General features: G+C 35.5%; 1 protein-coding gene across 1 annotated transcript; it reads left to right on the top strand.

Annotated features, from left to right (window-relative positions):
• The first annotated feature begins 1451 nt into the window (after positions 1–1451).
• On the top strand, positions 1452–21777 carry LOC107595633 (C-Jun-amino-terminal kinase-interacting protein 4-like). Its single transcript, XM_016286108.1, has 4 exons — positions 1452–2120; positions 16569–16689; positions 20400–20470; positions 21653–21777. The coding sequence occupies exons 1-4, from the start codon at positions 1821–1823 to the stop codon at positions 21746–21748; spliced, it is 588 nt and encodes a 195-aa protein (XP_016141594.1). The 5' UTR covers positions 1452–1820; the 3' UTR covers positions 21749–21777.
• The last annotated feature ends 1497 nt before the right edge of the window (positions 21778–23274 follow it).

Here is a 23274-nt window from a genome sequence, read left to right as displayed (position 1 = left end):
CTCATTTTAGTTTGCGCATTTATACTCCCATTAGTGTGCCTGCTTTTTAAAGGCTTCATGAACTGCCATATATTCCCATCATCCATAAAAGTTATCATCGCTTCACATTATTTGCTATGCTGTGTTGTTCAGCTGTAAGAGTTACTTTCGTTTTTGTGATTGTTCAATGAGGACTCGAGCAAGAAAATGTCATTATTATCAGTGTACTGGTGGCGTGATGTTTTTTGTGATGTATCTTTGCCAAATGAGGATCGGCCGATCAGTTGGCAAAACGCCATATGAGACTTTGATGCATGGCACCAAACGCATGAAAACCTTTCTTCTGATGTAGACGAGAGTCTCTTCATTTACTCCACTGCTGCCTTTTCAGGATATCATGCATTTTTCAAAAATAAAAATGCTGAGGAAAAGATGGTCTGTTCAAGGTATAAAAAAAGTGAGACTACGAAAAGTGCATGTTTTTTAAAAAAATTTTATGGTTCTTGCAAATGATAAATCCAAGTTATATAGGAAACAGAATATCATAGATGGTGAAGAAATTAATCTTATATTTATATATATAAAAAATTTTTATGTTGTGTGTATATATATATATATTAGGTCTTTTCACCACATTAATTTACGTGCACATACTATTTGTTTCTTATTTAGAGTATCGTTTCATTAAATTATTTAAAATTTCTATATAAAATAAATACGGAAATAAAAATGCACATTCATAAAAAAAACTAGTTCACTAAAAAATCTTTGTAATGCTACTTTTTGTAATGTGTATTTGATGCATTTAACAAAATGAGTTTAAATTATCTTTTGGGAGTCATTTTTCAGCCAAATTTAATGTGCAATAAATTTGCGATTAATTACATTAATTGTCACATCCTGTAATAATAAAAATTGTATTGCATTATATATATATATATATATAACAGCTAGTGCTGTTAAACGATTAATCGCATCCAAAAAAGTTTTGTTTACATGTGTACTGTGTATATTTATACTGTACATATAAATACACACACACATACATGTATATATTTAAGAAAAATGTTACATTTATATATGATATAGATTATATTAATATAAATGTATACAGGTAAATATTTTCAAAATATATGCTGTATGTGTGTGTATTTATATATACATAATATATGTGTATATTATGTAAACAAAAACTTATTAATCGCGATTAATCGTTTGACAGCACTTATATATATATAAAAATGTAAATAAAAACAAACTTTAAAAAAACATAACGCTAAAATATATAAATCTGTGTTTATTTATCTATATAGTTCCTGAAACTAGTTTGTAAAAAAACGTGTTGATTCCTCCTTGACACGTGCAGAACATTAAATGTGATTTTCAATCAAAAAGCAAGCATTTTAAACATGCAAATATTTACACGCCAACAGCGAGAGTCAAACAAACCGAGCAGAAAGCAAAAGTTTCAAGGCTGTCAACAAACAGCATCGACCGCTCGCGCCGCCCCTCGCGCTGCTGGGGCGTGACGTCAGCGTGTGACGGTTGGGTCCACTAGTCGTCTCCTCGGGACTGTACTTAACCGCCGCTGTTTAGTGCAGATTAACCCGGTCAAATAACTGTCCTCGAGGACCGCACACGGTTAGCTCGGCAACGGAGCAGATTTTCTCTCTCTTTACGCTGGAGTGGTTTCCTAAAAGTTGCTCGTAAATGTAGTCTAACAGCAGCAGACGTCGCGAAGTAAATAGAGATCTGGACAGTTAGCGAGCGAGCTGCTAGCGAGAGGACAGCGTCTAAAAGTAAGCCTTCGGAGGTCCAGAGAGCGGGATAAAACGAGGAAAATGGAGTTAGAGGACGGTGTACTTTACCAGGAGGACCCGGGCTCTTCGGCGATGATGTCCGAGCGGGTGTCCGGCTTGGCGAGCTCCATCTACCGCGAGTTCGAGCGGATGATCGGCAAATACGACGAAGACGTGGTGAAGGAACTTATGCCGCTCGTCGTGGCGGTTCTGGAGAACTTGGACTCGGTGTTCGCGGAGAACCAGGAGCACGAGGTGGAGCTGGAGCTGCTGAAGGAGGACAACGAGCAACTCATTACCCAGTACGAGCGCGAAAAAGCGCTGAGGAAAAGCGCCGAGGAGGTGAGATCCGAGTTCTTGACAACACGAGTCTAACTAGGCCACTTCAGTCGCTCCTGCGAGCTTTAAAAGTTCATAACATCACGCGCATGTGACGGAGAGTCAGAGTTAGACGCCGAAGAAGAGATAATCTAAGCACACGGGGGGTAAACAAACAGTCCGTCTCGGTTCAGAACTGATTTAACCCCTCAAGTGTCTGAGGGAAGGTCAGCTCCGTGGTTATGACTCCATGCAGTCATAAACATGTTTCTCATAAAGTGTGACGCATTGTTTTTTCATGCACTGGAGATGTTAGGTTTGTGTTTCTTAGTGGCAAGAAAACATCCACATTTAAGTGTTTATTTTATTGTGCCTTTTCTATTTGCGTCTTTATATGTAACCCTGAACCGCAGATTCTATGAAATGGAGATTTATGCGTCATCTGAAAGCTGTATGTTGGTTTGTTATGACAGGACAATATTTGGCTGAGATATAACTATTTGAAAATCTGGAATCTGAGGGTGCAAAGAAAAAAAAAATTAAATATTGAGAAAATCTCCTGTAAAGTTGTCCAGAGGAAGTTCTTAGCAATGCATATTACGTTATGATATATTTAGGGTAGGAAATTTACAAAATATATTCATGGAACGTGATCTTTAGTTAATATCCTAATGATTTTTGGAATAAAAGAAAAATCGATCATTTTTGGCTTACGATTACATTTTTGGCTATTGCAACTAATGCTGCTTATGACATATTTCTAATCCAATACATATTTTTTTTTCCTGCACTGTGCCAGAAACTAACTTAAACCAAATTTACAGTTTTGTTCCGATCTATATTATGAAGGATTTTGCTGAGGGGTCATTATAATCCTAAAAACATGGTGATTATGTATGTCTTTTCTGCCTGTTGACAGTATTTTGTGATTCATGGAGTGATAAAAAACAAACAAGCAATAATTTTGTATCTGACTTTATCCAGTGTTCAGATTCTGGAAATGTATGCAAATTAGCGCATATTTAATTAGTTCCTCATTTGCATACCATTTTAGAGAACTATTAATACCAAACAATTGTCTTGATGTACTGTGATTAATCAGCTGGGCGTGTACGGTGGTCGATTAATTAATTTTTTACACTTCCCTACTAGTTTAGCTACATTGAACTACATCCAGTCCTATTTGATCACACCTGAAGCTGTTCATAAAAAGGCTCTCGGAAAGCCCAGAAATATCAGGGGATTTAAACATGATGATGAAGTCTTGGTGGATATACATTTTTAGTTAACACTACTTTGGCTATAAATGGCTCTTTGTGAGTGCGGTCTCTATCAAAGTTTTTATCCAGTATTTAAATGGAAAAGGCGTGGAAATGCATCGGTCAGAAGGTGCGGAAGCCTATCAAGGTGTTTGGGTTCACCTGACATTGATAGGAAGATGTGTGAGACCAGCATTGGCTCATTGTCACCCGTTAAAGTGGCATGTACTGTGAGCAAAGGGATAAACCCCACAGCGTCTAAGTATAGCCGGCAAAACTATGATTATCTCAGAAATAGACTCATGCAGAATGTTTCCAGTGGTCATATTACTTCTGTGTTTTTTCCCCTTTGGATGTGTCTGCTCGTCATGTAAGGAAGCGTCTCGCTCATGCTTGCAGGTGTGACACACCTAATAGTTGTCAGGTCGAGCAAGCCGTGTCTTGCAGTTGTAATGTGATTAAGTATTACATTATGTTTGAGTCAGCTAAACACTTTATTTTCCATGCATGGCATAACTTTATGACACTCGGCTGTGATAGTAAGTGCTTTACTCTATGCTGAATGACTTTTGGAGCATTCGGATATAAATATATGCAAGTGCAATGAATCTAATGCATTTATGGTCCGCTTGAAAATATTTATTTTAGGAGGAATGTGTACTAAATCACAGCTTTGGCATTTAAATGCAAAGAGGATGTTTTCTGTCCTGCACACAAGTTATATGGCTACTTGAGCGATATTAAACCTATTAAATCAAACACTAATAACCATAACCTCCCAGTCTGTTTTGGCTTGAACACAGTTTGAAATTCTTGTAATGCCCCGTGTTTTAAAATGTTACGGAGAGCACAGTTGTGCATTTGGTCAGGCAGTGAATCAGGGAATTGCCAACACTACTAAATGCTTCAGACAGCTCTCAACAATAACGTTGTCTGCCAATGACCTCATATGAACAACCAGTTAATATTTACACTAATTTAAGTTTCAAGAACCTTAAGTACACAAAACATGCTTCATTTTGAGACGACGCCACTGAAAATAACGATAAGCTGCAGTTCAGTAAGTGAGTCAGTTGTTGATTCAGTAACTGATTCAGTGATTCATTCAGAGAATGATTCATCAGACTGCAAACAGGTGTTTAATGTTTCTCTACAACAGGGTTTCTCATACTGGGGTTACGCAGTTGGTGAAAAGCTAATAATTAAAAATAAATAATCATCAAAATAAGACCATAAAAAATTAAATAATTTATATATCATAATTTTATTAAACAATATCAGATAACTGTGTCTGTGAACATGCAAATGCGTTGTTAAATTAAGAAATTTTAGGGGGTACTTAAAGTAAATATTATGTCTCAGCTTTCAGAAAGGTTTGGAAATTCCTGCTTTAAACTAAATGGCTCCCAAGAAAAATTAGTTTTGAATCAGACTACACTAATCACGTTGCAAGTACAGACCACTAGCATTACTATGTTTTGGTACACTTTTTTTTAAAGTTAATTTATTTTTATGAAATTCATTTCAGACGGCAAACAATTCACAGATTGTGTGTAATATTATTTATTTGTTTATTTAGTTAATGCTGTGAATTCAGTAGCATCAGAGTGATGCCTTTGAAAAGCAATGCAGGAAACACTGCTACTGGAGACATAGTATTGTGCAGCTTTCTTATTTTTTTTACATTTTAGCTGCCATATGCCAGTGGCTTTACTTCTCACCTGTTTGTTAGGAAACCAGAGAGCTGCTGCCCTCCTTCTGCCGCTCGTCCTCCTTTATGTGTCTGTCCTTCTAAGCCGTATGAATGCGCTCCCCTCTGAGACGGGTTCACTTTCAGCTCATGTGACTCTTTGTTGGGAGCAAGTGAAGTGAAGAGCCTGCCGTATGAGCATGTGCTCTGCTTTAAACTCCAGGCCTTTGTTTTGTTTGCTCTTGATGCTGCCCACGAGCCGTCTGTGCTGTCACTCCAAACACACTTGTGCTACTCTCGTGTTTGAGAAGGAAACACACACTGAACATATACAGTACAAGCATGAATCAAGAGCATTGGTTTGGCGAATCATAGTCAAAATGTCCAAGGGAGAGACAAGTAGACTAATATATTTGAACTGTTAAAGAAATAGGCTTGACTTCTTATGAGAGATTAAACTTTTTAATGTTTGTGTGCTCAAAATGATGTTCATTAATAATCATTTTAATGAAACCCCCAATTTTGTGGGGACAACTTTTCTTCTATAAAATAAGAATGTGCAAACTAGTCAATTAGTCATGACGCATCACTATTATAAAATTAGGGCTCTATTAAATCTGATTTATTTCTCTCGAATTCCATTTGACTTTTTTCCCTTAAATTTTGTTGATTCTAATTTAATGGTTTTATTAAATATTTAATAACATAATTTAATAAAGGAATGCCTAATAATTTTAATTCATAAAACTTTAATAATTTATGAAGACTTTAGTTTAAATTGTCCTGGATTCTGTGTTTTATAAATGCAAATTTATTATAAAACAATGGTAAAAAAAAAAAAGGTCAAATAAAAGTTAATGAAATTTAAACAATTGAATTAAATCTTTGAAATGTAATCAAATAATATTTGATCAATTCCTTTAATTTTATTTTTGGCCAGCAAAGTTCTGCACAATAGAGGCTTTCTGTTGAAATTAAAACGTGGAAGAAAAATTGTGATAGTCCTAAAGAATGACTATTCTTTAGGAATATCTCAATTATTGAACTATTATTCTTATTATTGCTTTGAGAGGCAATAATAAATGCTTTTGGAGTACATTTATACATTTTCTGTCATCATTTTTGAGTTAAACTGAACTTTAGTTCATTTAGAGAAATTTCTGTGTGTATCTGCTGCTAGGTTTCTCAAATGAAATGGTGAAATTCTGATCAAGTGACTCGCAGAGCAGCTCTGGAGATGAAGTTCATGTGACTTCAGATTTCATTAACAGTCGTTTTTTGCTTTAATATTTACAGACACTAGTCCACATCGCAATCTGATTGTGTACAGCCCTACTTTTGATTTATTCACTCAAATTTTGCCAAATTCTGTGACATTCTGCACTTTAAATTCCATTTTATAACTGGATTCTGTGTTTACGTCTTCGTTTTCTTCTTGGCGCAAGTTATAAGGCCCTAAATAATTGCACCTCTGTTCAGTTTGCTTGATGTTGTTTGATTGCTGTCATTGACAGACTTTGACTGTGAGATGATGACTTATGAATCAGTATCTGAAGGGATGCTGTATTCGGAGTGTTCATTGTACCGTAGCTGTGCTTTCTGCTGGACGTTCATGAGTTGTTTAAATTCATGGGCGGTTACTGTAATCCTGTGTCTCGGTGCATGCTAAAACCAGATTAATTGTTAATGTAACAACCTGATTACAGCTTGAGTGTGTTAGCGCTTTACTGTCAAACAAGTTTCACCTTTGTGTGAGAACATCGCTTAAGTGCCCCAGGACCTCAGAGCCTTAAAGTCCACGTGAACCAGAAGTTGCTGCCGACTTTATTTCAGTGAAGTGACGTATTTCCAGCTGAAATGGAATATTGAGTAGAGGGCGGGGTTTTATTTTTTTCTCCTCTCTGTCTCTCACTCATAGCAATCAAATGGTTGGAGAGGTGTGTTTAAGTTGTGCGGTCTTTATTTGTGAATCACACTCATGGTCTTTGCAGCTTTTTTGTATTCAAATGTGGGATTTTTAAAAAGATATTTATTATAAATTTGACGAATATTCGAAATTCACAACTTTTTTTTTTTTGACCGCCCTAGTCGTCTGTTACAAGTGTGTGTGTGTTGATTTTGCACTCTAGATGTTTTAGCGTTTCACCCCTTCAATGCTGTGCAATTTTTTTTCCCTGCATTGTGGGGGGATTTGTAAATTGTACACACACAAATTTTCTGTATTTTCACACTTTTTTTTGCCATTTCCTATGGTCGGTCACTTTTTTTTTAATTTTTTTTATACAAGCACTTCGCTTTTTCGAATCAGGCCCTCAATTGTTTTGTGTTCACATACCAAGTGCCATAAAAGTTACCAAGTTTCATACCATTCCAATGAAGCTACGATTTAAAAAATTTAAAATGTTTCTGTCAAAAGTGACCAAAGACCACACAAGGGTTTTAAGGATATTCTGCCCAAGCCGTCAAACTGACGTAATCAGAGAAGGAATGCCATTCCAGAGAGGAAGCAAATGTTCAGATTTTGATTAAAAATTACCAAGACAAACACATTTTTTCAGCCGATTAACTTGCACGGATATATTGTTCACATCAAGATTAGCAATGTGAGCTAATAAAGTAAATAAAGTCAGTAAAATTTAAAATACTGCAATACAATAGACAGAATTTGAAATCTGAGACTTTGTTTCATATTAAAAGTACCAAAGCACAATGCTTATTGCGATATATTGGATGGGAAGTGCCCTTCAATTTTCCATCCATTAACTGAAAACAGGCTAGAATAATCTATTCTTGGGATTTAAGAATCGATATCGTTCCGTAAAAATGAGAATCGATTAAAATCGAGATGTCGATATTTTTTTACCCAGCCCTAAAAATCTGTAATAAATCCAAACATGAATCTTGAATATATTGTTTGCGTAAATGCACCTACGCAACCTCTGTTCTACAGTGCAAAGTTTTTTTTTTATTGTTTTAATTTGAAAAAGGTTAACATAATTTGGAATTATTTTAAATATTAATATTAGGAATTTTATTCTTAAGGTTTTACCAGTTTTTTTTATAATGTAGAGCATGTGTATGATAAATAAAAACCCAGAAACTAGATGAGGTAAAATAAACCCTGCACATGAATTGATGTCCTCTTGATTTGTGTTTGTGAAAGTGCAATAAATCTGATTGTTCTCAAATGAGAATCATGATTAATAATTGTGATTTATAATTTTCAAGCAGAATAATCATGATTATCTTTGTGCAGGCCTAATAAACAGTCAGGTTTCTCTGCCAAAAGAGAATCTTGTTGAGCAAGTTATAAAAACATGTTCATATGTACCTGAATAATAATGCATCTTTTTAATGACGCAGACATTTGACTTCAACTCTGTCACGCCCTTAAAGACTGATGTTTATTACCGTCATAGTAACACAAGAGCCGTGTGAAGCATGGACAATAGTGTGATTGCAATGCATCGGTCAAGCATTGAAGTATGTTTGTTTATTTTGCCTAAGGTCTTTGCATTTGTATTGCTAGACTCTGGAAGGAAATGTCAGGGAAGGGCTTCGAATGTACCGGAAGAGGAGCTTCCGGAGTTCCTTTCTTCAGTCAGGATATTTCTGAGACTCTCACTCTTTTCCTCTCAGTTACAGCAATTAGACTTCAACGTGTGCCGCTCTTACAGTCTTGCATATTTCAATAGAAAACGCTTAACTCTGTCAGCCTTGTTTCCTTTGCGCTTTCTTAAAAGTTTATTAACCCTATAAAGCTACTGTATAATATTTGATACATGAATTTCTAAAGCCTCTAAATGATCAACATGATGAAAACTGATAAACGTGTTGCACACGATCTACTCCATGCCTTCTGTTGCCTGATTGATAGTTCTTTTTTATCAAGTAAAAGCTCTTTTAGTGTAACTGTACAATCATCCACATTCAACGTGTCTTTTCTCTGTCAAATCTTTACTGATTTTGATCAGGTAAACGTAAGAATAACTGCAGTAATATTTCCAGATGAACACTTACTGGACTGAAGCAGCTCTGCTTGACTTGATTTTCCATCAGTCATGTTTTAGAGTCTCAAATCTGATCCTCAGGATCTTTTGAGGAGCGTTTGTTTCCAGCAGCTTTACTTTCACTGTTCCTCAGCGGAGGAATGATCTTCTCAAGCCTCCAGAACATCTCACGTCTTCTGAGGAGCGTTTATTTGTTCATCTCTCAAATCAGCATTGGATTGCATTGCATTAAATGTTTTATTTTATTTTGATATTATATATCATTTTATGTAAGTATCTGCTATACTGTTATAAGGATCTCATTGATTTACATTATAAGTGATCAGAATTTCATCACTTTTGACCATATGAATATCAGCATCTGCACCAACAAATTGCATGTTTTTGCTCAGTTTGTCTCTGAATAACATTGTTTTTACCTCCATATTTTCACTGTTAGACTATATGAGCCGTAAAAGCCTGATGGATCAAATATACTCAACAAAAAAACACACATGCAGTCTTTAAAAAAAAATTATTATTTTTTTTTTTAGATTTTCTTAACGACACAAAGTTAAGGAGGACCACTATTGACGGCCATTGATAGGAAGCATTTTATTCCAGATTTAAGCATTTCTCGCTGTCTTTTTAATGTATGTTTGGAAGATTTATCACCCTGTCCATGCCTGACCTCATGTGACTCTGCCTAACCCAGTTCAGAGCAAACTAATCCATGCATAACGCTCAGCTCAGATAACCGAAGCGAGGAGCTCCCGTGCTCAGAGCGAAACCCCGCTAGCACAGTGTATCTCGTGGCCGTTATGAGCGATGGCTCTGAGCCCCGGAGGAAGTGCAATGAAAGCGCAGTTGACTTAAAGAGAGCTCTATCAATAGAGTGGCACTACACAGCAGCCTCTATCTGTGACGGCACAATGGGGATATTATGTGGAGCCGAGAGCCTGAAGTCTGTATGCAGCCAGACACTCTTCCTCTGCTCCGCTGTCATATGAGCGCTGTCCTCCGGATCATATGATGAACGCGGATGCTTTCACAAGCCTGTGGCGCTTCGGTCGCTGTCAGACTTTTCAAAGTGGCTTTCTGTCAGACGGTCGTGCATAAGGACTTCCTTCGAAATTACAAACATCAGACCTGTCGTGTAGAGGAGAAGAACAAGTCCATTAAGTGTGTTTTAAAATGTGTCTTTATAAAGCCAGACCCCTGTGCTCTGGCCACTAATGCTCTTATATTAGATTTTGCTCCAGTTTACTACTACAGTCACAAGTCTGTGCGTTTCGCATACAAACTGTGCATGTTATTTCTGACCTGCATAATCCATCTTGGCATCCTTTCCACTAAGGCTGCATGATGAATCGTCTTTTAATTGTGATCACGATTTCTGCTTCTCGCGATTTATTAACCATAATCGCCTGCAATGTTTTCCCATTGGCTATTTATTCTGAAATGGTTTCATTTGAATTGAATTCATTTGTGTGCATTGATAACGAGCCTCTGCAAGCTTTCATGGTTGCCAGATGTCAAGCGTTTAAATCCCCCAATCAGCTTTTTTACTAAATCGATAAATTTTCTGGCCAGTGGATTACTTGATCTTCCCAACCTGGCAACCATGTGCACATGCTCTCTTTACATTATGGATAAAAAAAAAGCCACTCTTATAAAGACATTCATATGCCAATTAAGCGTTTTGAAATCCAGATCACCTTTGCTTTTCATCAGTATTTGAATGATATTGGTGTTTTGCTCACGTATGACGGTAGTTTTTCAGATGGAAATTCATAAGCAGTCATATGATGGCTGATGTTTCTGTTTCAGTGCAGATGTGTGGTGTTACCTATAAGACCTCAGATCGCTGCCCTGATTAATGATGGCCCACATGCAGACTGACCAGAATTTCCATAATAAAGAAACCGTTCTTGCAACAAGGTTTACGTAGAGATTTCTGACTTTAGAGGTGGCATAAATACAGTAATTAACCTTAAGTATATATAAAATAATGTTGTGGTTGGTAATGTTTTTGAAAGACTGCATTTATCTGGTAAAGATACAATAAAATGATGAAATATTATTACACCTTAAAATAACTTTTCTATGTGAATATATTGTGAAATTAATATATTTATTTCTGTGATGCGCAGCTGTATTTTCAGCATCATTACTCCAGTCTTCAGTGTCACATGATCTTCAGAATCTATTCTAATATGCTGATTTGCTGCTCAAGAAACATTTCTGATTATTATCAATGTTGAAACAGTTGTGCTGCCGAATATTTTTTGGGAAACTGTAATACATTTTATTTTTCAGGATACACCGATGTATAGAAAGTTCAGCATTTATTTGAAAACAAATATTTTGTAATATTATACATGTCTTAACTGTCACTTTTGTTCAATTTAATGCAACTGACCACAAACTTTTAAATAATAGATTGTCACTTATTTTAAATAAAATACTACTAACAAAACTGATGTATATCTATAACTGCATATATGCACAAGCAAGTAACTACAGTGATTTAAGTCTTGCAAGCCTTGTTGTAGTTGTAAATGTTGCAGTAAAATATTAGCTATATTTGTCATCACATGAATTTTGTGAGTGGTGGTAGGAGGTTAAGGGGTTCTCATAGTTCAGTTAGAGGTTTCGCAGTGAAGACGTGTTGACTTGCAGCTCTGAGATCATAAGATGCTCCTCATGCGTCAGGACTCTCTGATGTCCCGGGGCCTGCAGCACATATAATGGCTTTTATCAGCAACAGAATACACTTCTGTCTGTGTGAAGTTTAAGGCGATGGCTTGATAATATCATCAGGTAGACACTCGTGAGCTGCAGCACAGACTCTGAGGTTTGATGAACAAAATGTAAAGCTTTGAACTGATAAATGTATGTGCTTCACATTTTTAGGGATGATCATGATCAGATGTTGTTCTGCTGCTGCTAACCCTTTAGTATTCTTAACTTAAGTGATCCCCAGTGGTCAAAATAGAAAGAAAAAGAGGAACTAGTTTTAAAAATAAAAATAAAGTGCTATATTCTGTTGTATTAATATTAATTCTTTAATATTTTGTATTTTAAAGGGATTTCATAGACAATATTCACCTCATAATTTTGCAACATTTATTTCTATATAAAATACAAATATAAGAAAATATATTTTATACAATTTTCAATTAATACAGTGTTTAATTAATAAATTGCAAAGTCAAAATGTATACATAGAGCTGTGTAGTATGATGTGCTGTGAGAGTGTTTTCAGATATAATTACATTTATTATGTTTTTTTTATTTGAATATGTATTTAGACATTCCCATTTATTTCCAATGGCGGTATGATTTTTGACCATGAAGATGGTCTTTTTAAAAAAATATATATATTTAGCCTTTTCTAATCGTGTCCACAATAATTTTTCATTTTCCACAATCAAGCGTTTTAACCATTCTGATCTTTTTTTTTTTTTTTTTTTGGTCAAAATGGAAGACCACCATTTTGACCAAAAATAAAAAAGACCACATTTTGACCAAAAAAAAGGACTGCATTACTCAAGTGTTTCAAATGCCTTATATTGTAATTAAAAATGGTATATATTGTGTGTGTGTGTGTATACTAGTGATGCTCGGATGAGCTTACGTCACCCGAATCTGCAGCTTCAAATAAATTATCCACCCGCCAACCGCCCGCACCTGTATTTTTGTCTGATTTAGATAACCGCACCCGATCATCACATTAGGGTTCGTACGGTCATAAAAAAACCTGGAAAAGTCATTGAACAGTAATTTCCAGGCCTAGAAAGTTTTGTAAAAATAAATAAACTCAAAAAGTTTTTTGAAAAGTCATGAAAATCTATTTCACAATTCTCTGTATAATAGAATTCTGTTTAATCCGATACTGAATTTCGTTGCGGGATTGCGCATACATCGCATTACTCATTCCCACAGCTTTCGACTTTAAAATGAGGGAAATTACTGCAAAACCTTTATTCAATATAGCGTGTAGGTTAGCTGAGTAAATAAATCCACACAAACCGTCAGATGAAAACGGCGTATGTGATTCAGCTGTACCGCGTCGTCTCTCTTTGACTTTCGCTTCACATCGACGCGTCTAGAGCTGCTGCACGCTGCGATAGAAGACTTTAGCTCGCGTTTCGGGACAGTTGACAGAATTGTCAGTTGCCTAATCGGTCATTGTTGCATCGTCACAAAAATGTATTATTTTCACGTCTTTTTAAGCCATTCGGTACTCGCGCTCTCTAGAGGCGCGTGTGCTTAGTCACATCCAAAGCGCGTTCTGCTTGTACCAGATTGAGAAAGTACTGTCGGTTTTGTCTTAAGTTAATGTAAACAGTTGCAAAATAAAACGCATGAGTATCAGTATTGGATCCGTGAAATAGGTCTTGTGATAGCAGCCTAATAAAGCTGTGCCGTCTTTTATTAATGTTAATCAAACAACAAAACGCACTGCTCTTGACTAAATGTTTTGTTGAATAACTTTTAATGTTAATTTACAGTTTATTCAATTTCTGTAGCCTATTTAAAACACGTTCATAGTTTAGAAAATGTAGTTAATACTTGCATCATTAATGATTTAATTTACCCACCTGCAAATAATCAGAATGCATTTTTTTTATTACCCGATCCGCAGATTATCCGCAGCGCCCGCGGATAAAACCGCCATCCGCGCATCACTAGTGTATATACACACACACACACACACACACACACATAACATTTTTAATTACTATATATATATATATACACACACAGTATAAGCCAACTTGAATACTTGATGCATAATAAAGTCTTTTCAGTCACTTGTTTTCCAGAAAAAAATGCAGTAATTTGTAATATTTTAGCCTATTTTTTATTTATATTTTTAGGTGATTTTCAGTTACTTAGGTTATTATAAATATGCCATATTTGCATGCATGAGTTTAGAATGTCATGTGGAGGATATTAATTGTCAAAAATAAAATAATAATTTTCTATATATTTTTAGTGCACCTTTAATGTTCTGCCCGTGGACTTGCACCCCCATCAACCCACACGGCAAACACAAACAATGGCGGTTAGCACAGTTATTAGTGTTGTGGTCCATTGCACCGTGTTGCTGCAGGGCTTGGGTGACATCTAACAATAAAGGTGAGGACATGCTGTGTGTTTGGAGTCTGGAAGGAGGGGAAATCCTTTCAGCTGCCCTCGTACACACAGGCCTCGCCCATCACTGGCGTGTTCCTCTTTGGCATATGAAAGAGTGCAATAGGAATGAGTAAGCCGGGCAGCCGTCCGCTCTGAGTCACTGGCTCTCTGATCAGATGTGCTGAAACTTTCCAGCAGCTGTTGGTCCTCTAGACTCCAGCCACTGCTGGGATTTCAGCTTTGTGTCTCTGCTAGCAGCAGAAAGAGTTGATTATAGAAATGACCCCTACTTCACATCCCACTCGGATGCCACTGACTGCTGAGTTGACCTTGTGTTTTCACTTGACTCTTATGTGCTCCAGAGGCCTGACCCTGCTGTTTGTGCATGATCGTCTCATCCCATGTGAGCTATGCTTGTGTGGCTGTCCAAAAACACTGAATAAGTGGCTGAAATGTTTGAAAATCTTTTTTTTTTTTTTTATCATGCATATTAGAGTTTAGCAAGTCAAATTTTTATTTCTTAAATGCACATAAAAAAAAAATAAAACGCATGAGTATCAGTATTGGATCCGTGAAATAGGTCTTGTGATAGCAGCCTAATAAAGCTGTGCCGTCTTTTATTAATGTTAATCAAACAACAAAACGTACTGCTCTTGACTAAATGTTTTGTTGAATAACTTTTAATGTTAATTTACAGTTTATTCAATTTCTGTAGCCTATTTAAAACACGTTCATAGTTTAGAAAATGTAGTTAATACTTGCATCATTAATGATTTAATTTACCCACCTGCAAATAATCAGAATGCATTTTTTTTATTACCCGATCCGCGGATTATCCGCAGCGCCCGCGGATATAACCGCCATCCGCGCATCACTAGTGTATATACACACACACACACACAATATATAACATAACATTTTTAATTACTATATATATATATATACACACACAGTATAAGCCAACTTGAATACTTGATGCATAATAAAGTCTTTTCAGTCACTTGTTTTCCAGAAAAAAATGCAGTAATTTGTAATATTTTAGCCTATTTTTTATTTATATTTTTAGGTGATTTTCAGTTACTTAGGTTATTATAAATATGCCATATTTGCATGCATGAGTTTAGAATGTCATGTGGAGGATATTAATTGTCAAAAATAAAATAATAATTTTCTATATATTTTTAGTGCACCTTTAATGTTCTGCCCGTGGACTTGCACCCCCATCAACCCACACGGCAAACACAAACAATGGCGGTTAGCACAGTTATTAGTGTTGTGGTCCATTGCACCGTGTTGCTGCAGGGCTTGGGTGACATCTAACAATAAAGGTGAGGACATGCTGTGTGTTTGGAGTCTGGAAGGAGGGGAAATCCTTTCAGCTGCCCTCGTACACACAGGCCTCGCCCATCACTGGCGTGTTCCTCTTTGGCATATGAAAGAGTGCAATAGGAATGAGTAAGCCGGGCAGCCGTCCGCTCTGAGTCACTGGCTCTCTGATCAGATGTGCTGAAACTTTCCAGCAGCTGTTGGTCCTCTAGACTCCAGCCACTGCTGGGATTTCAGCTTTGTGTCTCTGCTAGCAGCAGAAAGAGTTGATTATAGAAATGACCCCTACTTCACATCCCACTCGGATGCCACTGACTGCTGAGTTGACCTTGTGTTTTCACTTGACTCTTATGTGCTCCAGAGGCCTGACCCTGCTGTTTGTGCATGATCGTCTCATCCCATGTGAGCTATGCTTGTGTGGCTGTCCAAAAACACTGAATAAGTGGCTGAAATGTTTGAAAATCTTTTTTTTTTTTTTTATCATGCATATTAGAGTTTAGCAAGTCAAATTTTTATTTCTTAAATGCACATAAAAAATGATTTACAAAGAAACAAAAAAAACCCCACTTATTTTTATTTTTTTATTCATCAAGGATGCAATAAATTGCTCAAAAGTGACAGTAAATACATTTATAATGCTACAAAACATTTCTATTCCAAATAAATGCTGTTCTTTTGAACTTTCTCTTCATTAAAGAATCCTGAAAAATAAAATGTATCACGGTTTCCACAAATATATGAAGCAGCACAACTGTTTTCACCATTGATGATAATCAGAAATGTTTCTTGAGCAGCAAATCAGTATATTAGAATGATTTCTGAAGAATCATGCGACACTGAAGACTGGAGTAATGATGCTGAAAATTCAGCTAGGATCACAGCAATAAATGACATTTTACCGCATATTTACATAGAAAACAGTTCTTTTAAATTGTAATAATATTTCAAAATATTTTTTCTGTATTTTGCCAAGTAAATGCAGCCTTGTTGAGCTCAAGTAGACTTATTTCAAAACGTTAGGAACAATATCTCAGTGTGAAAAATCTCTCTCCGTCTCCTCTAGAGATATATTGAGTATGAGGATTCTCAAGAGCAGGAAAAGAAAGATCTACAAAGCCGTGTGCAGATGCTGGAGGCTCAAACCAGACAGATGGAGCTCAAGACCAAGAACTGTGCAGACCAGAGTAAGTTATCTGCGTTACCTCACCTCAGCTCTTCAGGGCCAGATGATGTTCAATATACACTAATCAGTCAAATAATTGCTTGTATTATTAAAAAGGTTCTTTGAATGTGTCCTTATGGTGTTTTAATTAAACATTAAACATTTTTAAAAGAGACTTGTAAATAAAAAAGACTGTTTTACAAGAAAATACGATTTCAGTTTTTCGACTTTAAAAGTTCAGTGTGTTACTTGCTGATTCTTTGTAATTATTTCTGAGTGCAAATTCTCTGTGTAAAATAATTTATTTATTATCTGTATTATATTGGTGTATATCCATGAAAATTATTGTAGATGGTTAATTTAAATTTGAATATCTAATTTCTCCATGTTCGTGTTGTTAAAAAACGTTGTGTAAAATAGTGTTGGATAAAAATATTAAATAAAAGTTTGTAGCCAGTAAGATTTTTTTTAATTTTTTTTTTTTTAAAGTCTCTTCTGTTCATCAAGGCTGTATTTATTTAATTAATTAAAAAAAAGTAAAAATTGTGAAATCTTATTACAATTTAAATTAAATGTTTTCTTTGTCAATATATAGATTTAAATTTGAATATCTAATTTCTCCATGTTCGTGTTGTTAAAAAACGTTGTGTAAAATAGTGTTGGGCGATATGCTCAATTTTCATATTGTCATATCGTCAGCCTGTGAGCGCCAATACACTATATTATTGTACAAATTTATTTAATTATTTATTTACTTAATTTTATTTCCGGAAATAGAACCAACTCCAGCGTAAGGCTAAAAACAGCCTAATTTGTATTTAACATGAAAATCATAATGTATCATACTAGTCATAAGGCTTACATTTCCCCAGTTGTTCAAAAAGCAGCTACAGAAAATGAGCAAAGAACATTTACATTACCAAAGCACACCGTCACCGAGTCTAGCGCGAGTATATGCACTTTAAAAAACACTCCCTTTATAATCAGTGAAGCCGTCTACACTGTATGATGAATAAATATCTTATACTTACATCGCATGTACATCTAAACTTTGTTGTTTATGATGAGAGAATTCATGAGAGAGCTGAATTCAGTCAGCGTGCACTGAACCGCAAAACACAGCTGTTTCTAATGCATCCTTGATCAATTAAAATATTAAGTTCCTTAAAAAAAAACAATGACCCAAACAAAGAAGTCCATTCACATCTATTTGTATAAATGTGTAACTACATAAAAACATGCAAGTACAAAAGTGTTGTCATTTTGGTAACCACTGAACCGCAAAACACAGCTGTTTCAGCGATGACTCATCTGAATGCCTCTGATTGGCCATTGCATTCATAAACTCCACATAATCCTGTGTGATTGGTTATAAAGCGCAACACTGTAAAAACGCGGAAAAAGAAATGCAATGGAACAAATAGCCTAAGCCCTAATATTAATGAGATATTAATAAAATAGTATTAATATATTGATAACAATTTGTTAATTTAAATGCTCTGAATTCATCCTGCAGCAGAACTGATGCATCTACATTTTTATGCTTTCTGTATTAAGATATATATATATATACTGAATATCCTCAAAGACAGTAAAGAATATTGAGATGTCATTTTATTTTAGCTGTCTTGCAGAGTGCTGTTCTCTAGATAAGTCTTCATAAATCAGATGGAAAATGCTCCCTATTTTTGGTTATGGTGTTCAGCAGGTGAACTCTTATGTTTGAAGCGAGACAAAGCTTTCATTCTCTGATCACCTGATCGCACTCGGTCTGAGACTCACACGCAGTGTTGGGCTGTGAATGGGCTGAGCTGGATTACAGCTTAAGGGCCGCTGAACTCGCCCACATGATGGCTGGATGACCGTGTTTACTGCCAGGCTCAGCTCCAGGTGGGCGGCACGTTACGTAAACATCTACTGAATGCCATCGGTGTCCTGAATGAGGATTAAAAACGTGTTCCCTGTATTTCTGACATGAAGTGATTCAATCTATTGTGTTTGTGAAAGAACTTCCCATTTTGTGGTTAATGCAAACGCTTTTGTATTTCCCTACTGTAAGCATACACTTGTTAAGTTGTCAGTGAGTCAAAGGATTTTACAGTTTGATGTATTGGAGAAATGTGTGATGATGAACAGCTGTCATGGACACACACACTTGCATTCACTCACTACGTTCCCGTATTCTCATAGCTTACTTTTTATATGCCTAGATGTATAGCAAATCAACCTTATGAAGCCTTCATATTTTCTAAATGGCAGTTTTGAATTTTGAATCTTTTTTTCCCAGTCACATGAACAATAATTATGACCAATCTGATTTTGTTGCCATGTAGATTTGAAAAAAATTATGCAAAAAAAAGTAGATGCATTAGTCAAGGCAGGAAGTTAGGAAGAATGATATTTAATCATTTTTGTTTGCATGCAGCTACAATACAGTTCAAACGTTTGTATTCAGTAAGACTGCTGCTTTACAAAAGTACTTTTGTTCATCAAGGACACATTAAATTGTTCAGAAGTGTCAGTAAAGACATTTATAATGTTACAAAAGAGTTCGGTTTCAAATAAATGCTGTCACTTTCTATTCATCAAAGAATCCTGAAAAATAAAATGCATCAGTTTCCACAAAAATATTCACCAGCACAATGGTTTTCAACATTGATAATAATAAAACTCAGCATATTAGAATGATTTCTGAAGGATCATGTGTCACACTGAAGACTGAATGTGAAATTTAACTTTGCATCACCGGAATAAATTGCATTTGAAGGTATTTTCACATTTGAAAATTACATTTGAAGGTAGTGATATTTTACAATATTACTGATTATACTGTGTTTTTGATCAAATAAATGCAGCCTTGGTGAGCAGAAGAGACTTCTTTCAAAAACAAATAAATCTTAATGAACCAATACATTTGAGCGGTAGTGTATAGAACAAGAAATTGGAATAAACATTTTCTTTTTCTAAAACGTTTTAATACTAGAAATATGCTGAGTGATGACATGTGAACACATTTGAATCAGAGTTCTGAATCTATTCACTGATAAACATTACAAACTCTTTCATGGAAACTAGTCTTGCCTAGTAAAGTTTACATCAGAGATGAGGATCCTGAAACTAGTGTAAAGACAGCTTTGAGGAAGCTTGATAGTCATCAATCATCATATTCTCAAAGTCGCCTTAATTTATTTGATCTCGCCAGTAATGCATCTCGAATATTTGATATATCACTTTATCTCGGTATTTACATACATTTATTAGCAGTAAAAGCAAACATATGATATAATGAAGGCTTATTCTGAAGTAAGGAGTGACAGGGTTCGGCTCTGATTGAGGATGATGATTATACACCACAGGAACTTCTGCTCTCCCTCCGTCATCCTCCTTCCTTTAATTCACAGTCATCAGATCACATGGGGTTTTTCTCAGTTTCACACCACATGCTCAACTATGAGACACGTTCCTTATCTGACCTCCTCTGAGATGACCGCTTTTACAAAAGATTTAGAAGATGGATTTTTAGTGTATGAAAGCCTGGATCAGTTTTATTTCTGTTGCTCTACTGACCCCTTCTGGCTGCGTGTTATTACTACAGCATATGACCTCTTTCCCAGGAGGCTGTTTGTTCAGAAAGCCTTTCTCTTTGAAGCTGAATAACAGTAGACCTGTGTTAATGTTTAAACAAATAAATATCTACATAAAGATGCTGTAATTTCACTCCTCTGTTTTTAGTTGGAAGATTAGAGGAGCGTGAAGCTGAGCTGAAGAAAGAGTACAATGCCCTCCATCAGAGACACACAGAGGTAAGAATTCCTTCACATTTGCTTATGTATTTCAATAATTGCATAAGCAATTTGTTACAAAGCCAACAACATTTGTTGTATGCAATGCCATGTGTATAAAAAAAGCTCGATTAGGAGACAAGCAGAGCAAAGGAGAAATGCAGAGAAGAGAAATCTGATTTTTAAAAAAATTTTTATTCAAGTGCAAAGGTTGTGGACTGTTTAAATGCTGAAAGTTTTGTCTTCTGCTTCTTGGCCCTGTTTACACATGCTATTAAGATGCGTTTTCCTCGATCTGATCACAAGTGGACAACGTTAAATACAGGTGTGAACTAGGGCTGTCAAAATGGCTGAAAAACTAAATTCGAATTCTGTACTTAAATATGATCAAAATTCTAATTATATTTGAATTTAAAATGCATAATTTCAGTTAGGGTGAAGAAAAGTTTTGGCTTCTCTTCTGAGGCCACAAGAGGGTGCAGCGCACGTTTATTCAAAGCATAAGATAACATGACTATCTGTGAAAAAAAAAAAAGTTTATAAACCAATTATAATTAAGTTGCTTAAACAACTATAAACAAAACAGCATCATGTTTGTATGCATAGTTTAATACAAAGGGCGGAAAGCCAACCACACGGAGTAGATTTTTCATTTAAAAACATGAGATGCAGTGGGATGGGATAGGATTTGCTGATAGGTGACTAATGTGTTTTTTTTTTTGTTTTTTTTTCTCTCCCTCTCTAATCTAATTATTTTATTCATGCAGTAAACATTTAAAAATAGTTTTGGGGAAAAAAAGTAAAAACTGTGTTCAGCTCATCAGTAAATTATGCGAGCTTATTTCGCAATATTAGATCGAAAGATCAGAAAAGCCCCTCCCATCAAAAGAAATCATGACAGAAGTGGTCAAAAGTGGACGGAGGAGACCGATCAAAACACCAGGTGTGAAAGGGAATGTGTCTCCCTCGTCTGCTTGTGATCCATTTGACCAAAACGCATCTTAAAACCAGGTGTAAACAGGGCCCTTGAAAGTTGGTGGTTCAGCTGTTCAGGTGTAGGTTGTCACCTCGTTCCACCAGAGAGGAGCAGAAACGGTCTGGAAATCGACTTTGTCGTTGTGAAGAATCAAAGCCCTAAAAGATGCTTTTGCATGTAGTCTTTTGCTGCTGTCATCAAAGAATACTGTGTGTTTGGATTCACAGATGATCCACAGTTACATGGAGCACTTGGAACGTACCAAATACCAGCAGATTACAGGAGAGACCACAGACACGGCGAGTCAGAGCAGAATTAGGTGAGGAGGTTTCTGATCTCATTCACAAATGCTACACTATATTTCATCCACCTACACAGTTTCTAAAACCAGTTTCTGTGTGTATAGCTATAATTAATAGTTTTTGCTTTACTGTTTATGCCAGTTCCTTATAATGCGGCTGTGACTTGTACTTAAATAACCCTCGTGAAGTCTCCCACATGCATGCAAAATCTGTGAGCCTCTCCTAATGTAGGTCAGCGGTTTGTGTGTGTCTCGGCTGAGTGTGATATGGAGGGATTGAGTGAGAGAGAGAATCGTCTGGCAGATGTTAATGAAGACAGAAGCAGTGGGATGGATGGCATGGTGATTGTGTTATAGACTGACAGCATGAAAATTGAAGCATGAAAATGTGTATTTCACAGAGGCTTCACAAGCGTAACGTGACATGGTTTCTACATGGGTTTCAGTGATGCCGGCTCTAATCTGTTCATGCTTATAGATACAAACATTGTTATAATAAGGATCCCCCAAAATTGTGATCCTGTGAAGACCGTTATATTTTCACTATGTGACTGGAAAATAGTAAGTGTGATTTTAAAGACAACAATTAATTGATAAAAATATTAAATAAAAGTTTGTAGCCAGTAAGATTTTTTTTAAATGTTTTTTTTTTAAAGTCTCTTCTGTTCATCAAGGCTGTATTTATTTAATTAATTTAAAAAAAGTAAAAATTGTGAAATCTTATTACAATTTAAATTAAATGTTTTCTTTGTCAATATATAGTAAAATGTAATTTATTTCTGTGATGCGCAGCTGTATTTTCAGCATCATTACACCAGTCTTCAGTGTCACATGATCTTCAGAAATCAGTATAATATGCTGATTTGCTCCTCAAGAAACATTTCTGATTATTATCAGTGTTGAAAACTGTTGTGCTGCTTCATATTTTTGTGGAAATTGTGATGCATTTTATTTTTCAGGATTTGTTGATGAATAGAAAGGTAAAAAAAACAGCATTTATTTCAAATAGAAATCTGTTGTAAAATTATAAATGTCTTTTCTGTCACTTTTGATCAATTTAATGCATCCTTGATCAATTAAAATATTAAGTTCCTTAAAAAAAACATAATGACCCAAACAAAGAAGTCCATTCACATCTATTTGTATAAATGTGTAACTACATAAAAACATGCAAGTACAAAAGTGTTGTCATTTTGGTAACCCTTTACTTAAAGCCTTTATGTATAATGCGTTTATAAAAGTAGTTTTAATGCATTAATTATGCCTTGTTATGCACCTTATAATGCAGTATACAATCTCATAAATAATTGCAACCACAGGTAATACATTTTATAACACTAATCAATTCATTGTTACACTATGCATTTTAAATTCGGTTATAATTATTTACAAGATATAATGTATTACAATGCACATGAAATATTTTAATGCGTTATACCCTTTAATAACCCTTTATAATGCATTATATATAAAGGCTTTAAGTAAAACGTTACCCTTGTCAAAATGTTCCCTTTTTTTTTTTTTTTTTTTGGTAATCTATGACCTAGA

This window comes from Sinocyclocheilus grahami, unplaced genomic scaffold (genome assembly GCF_001515645.1).
Source record: "Sinocyclocheilus grahami isolate Dianchi unplaced genomic scaffold, SAMN03320097.WGS_v1.1 scaffold206.1, whole genome shotgun sequence".
Lineage (NCBI taxonomy): Eukaryota > Metazoa > Chordata > Actinopteri > Cypriniformes > Cyprinidae > Sinocyclocheilus > Sinocyclocheilus grahami.
Note: the sequence above shows the minus strand (reverse complement) of the source record. Positions and strands in the feature narration are given on the sequence as shown.